This window comes from Anopheles darlingi, chromosome 2 (assembly GCF_943734745.1).
Source record: "Anopheles darlingi chromosome 2, idAnoDarlMG_H_01, whole genome shotgun sequence".
In the NCBI taxonomy this organism is placed as follows: domain Eukaryota; kingdom Metazoa; phylum Arthropoda; class Insecta; order Diptera; family Culicidae; genus Anopheles; species Anopheles darlingi.
Window position 1 is genome coordinate 32596903 of NC_064874.1, and position 2500 is coordinate 32599402.

The window sequence follows — 2500 nt, forward strand, 5'->3', positions numbered from 1 at the left end:
CGGAACTGCACCAGTCCAAGCTCTCCCAGCTCCGACACGCAAGCATAGGCTGCCTCACTCTGGAGGAACAGCTGGCAGAGAGACATCTCCTCACTGCGGAAAAGGGACCCCATCGCGCCGCTTGTTCGTTGCACAGGCTGCCAAAATTTCAACGGGGCCTTCGCTTATGCAGTTCTTTGGCTGTGGAAGAGTAAGAACGACTGTTCGATTAGAAACATGCGGAAAGCACCTGCTTCCGCTCAGACGGGGCGGATCCGCGTTATCGGCCTTGAGGCGGCATGCGCTTTATCAAACTTCGATAAAAATAAACATTCCGCTTACGCTGCCGTTGTGGCTTGCCACGGCTTATACGTGTAGATCCGACTAGAGGAGGGATTAATTTGTGCCACCAAATCCCTACGCTAATCAATGGGGATTTAAAAGAAACGAGCGCCACCGGCTCGCATCACATGGTAGTGACGACGGTTTAGCAAATAATCCTTTTTCGGGGTTACGCAATTGCTCTACAGGATCCGAGCACCACACCAACCCCGTAGATTCCCCGTAGCAGCCAACAACGATGAATGCCACCCAGCAGCGCGGATCGATACGCTTGCTATCGCACTCTAGCACGCTATGAAGCATAGCATCTTCCTTTCTTTTCTCACTACAGTGCGCATGCAAGGACTGCTGTTGATGAGGTTTGCTTTGCTCAATTGCCTATCAAACATAGACGACGAGAAAGTGTGGACAAAGCAAATTGCACTCCCGCAGTCGGAAACGGGTTATCGTAATGGGCCAGTATGCGTCAGCACTCGCGAAATACCGAAACATGACCCCCGCTGCCCGTACCGTGACTCACTGCTGCCTCTGCTGACCAACTTGGACCGCCAAAGACGAACACGAACCACCGCCCCTTTCGATTGGGATTGCGATTCCCCCAAGAAACACCGTCTAATGTCTGGCTCACAAACCACAAAACGGGGACACGGTCGTCACGTAGCGCGTTTGTCACCAAGCCAGCGTTGCTGCGTTGGATGCTAATGTTTCTTTTCTATTGTTTTAGCCTAGTGCCAGCAAAAAAGCAAAAGGGTTCAGGCTCAGGATTTCAGCACGCACACAATTCCCACGTCTACTCACCAGCTCGGCCAAGTTGTTAATGGCGACCAATTAATTGTCACACAAGCTTGACGGTCAGCCTCGGCAATCCAAACAGGCTTGGAAAACGGATCGGAGATGATTATTTCGCTATTTTCGTTATTTTGGGTGATTTTATATAGCAGTTATTCAACAACTGGTGTGTTTTTGTGAATAATTTTATACATACTATTGAATTTTGGCCCCACGCACTGAACATCTTTTTCAGCCCCTAGGTGAGAACTCCGCTTGAACTCTTCGAGTTGTACGTTTAAGCAACCAGTTCATGTTTCGGTTCAAAAAGTACGTTATAAAATATTTTTTGCAAGAATCAAGTCGTTTACGGTTTCATGTCATGAAAGTTTTATTCATTTTACGATTATTGCTTAACAGTATATTCTTACTACTAATTTCGTGGATTTTTCAATCGTAGAACCACTCCATACTAGCAGACTAGCGTAAATCGAAGCGTACTGTGACGAGCTGAGTAAAAGCCGTCGGCCACTAGACCATTGCAGTTAGTGGTCGCTAGATAGGATTTCCTTTCTGCGTCACGGCTGCGGATATGGACCGACCGATCACTTCCGACCGAAAGGCTCGCTTCTTGTCGGGACTACGTTCCAGCACCGTTGTACCGTTAAGGCGGTGGTGGTGGTGGTGGTGATGATGATGATGATGATGATGACCTAAGGCCTCAATCCCACCGCCGAGCGATGGAAGGGCGTAGATGTGTTTCGTTGGCGATGAAGCCATGTAGCGGGTGGTGGCTGATTTGACCACCGTCAGCTTACTATGCCGTTGCTCAATCTCGGCTAACAGCGTCGGAGCGACGTGACTGTTTTGTACGAGAAATTTATAGTTCTTAGTCAACGGTGGGATGCGATGCTGCGTTGCTGAAGCCGACAGAACCGTCGGCTCGCTGACTTTTGACTGCTTGTGAGGATACTGCTGGTGCTGAGCTGGCCGGTGCGGTAATGGTGCGAGCTTTCTCTGCAAATTTACATTTCTACTTCGACCACCGTGGTCGGCGTTGTGGCTTACATACGAAACTGATTGTGCACTGCAATTCCTGCTGCCGGATAGCGTCTGATAATGGCCTGCTCCGATGGGGTGGGTTGAAATCAACAGCCCAAGAGTACCGATCGGCATCATGGGCACCTGAGGTACCATCAAACTGTTGAGAGGCTTAACTCGGCTGAACGGCTTTTCTCCCTTATCTACATAGTCCGGCACAGAGTCCGCCGGTCCTGCCCGACGACCTGCTTTGACGTGACCGATCTGGCCGCTGCGGAAAGTGTGACCAGAGCTGATGTACAAACACTTATCCAGTTCGCATGAACTCAGCTCACACTCCAGCTCTTTCGCAATCTGCTGCTTCTCTTTG

General features: G+C 49.9%; 1 protein-coding gene across 6 annotated transcripts in view; it reads right to left on the reverse strand.

The window, feature by feature from the left end:
- The window catches only part of LOC125950646 (V-type proton ATPase 116 kDa subunit a 1), a 10584-nt gene extending 9493 nt beyond the window's left edge, over window positions 1-1091 (reverse strand). For 4 of the 6 annotated variants that reach the window (XM_049678823.1, XM_049678826.1, XM_049678824.1 and 1 more), the window contains exons 1-2: window positions 832-1091; window positions 1-180 (exon numbers count right to left, since the gene is read on the reverse strand). The exon at window positions 1-180 is cut by the window's left edge and continues 4 nt beyond it. In XM_049678823.1, coding sequence (XP_049534780.1) covers window positions 1-113 — 113 coding nt within the window. In that variant the 5' untranslated portion in view covers window positions 114-180; window positions 832-1091. Of the gene's footprint in view, window positions 181-321; window positions 764-831 lie in introns of those variants that run through there. The other 2 variants (XM_049678822.1, XM_049678825.1) reach the window with 2 other exon arrangements.
- Window positions 1092-2500: the final 1409 nt, after the last annotated feature.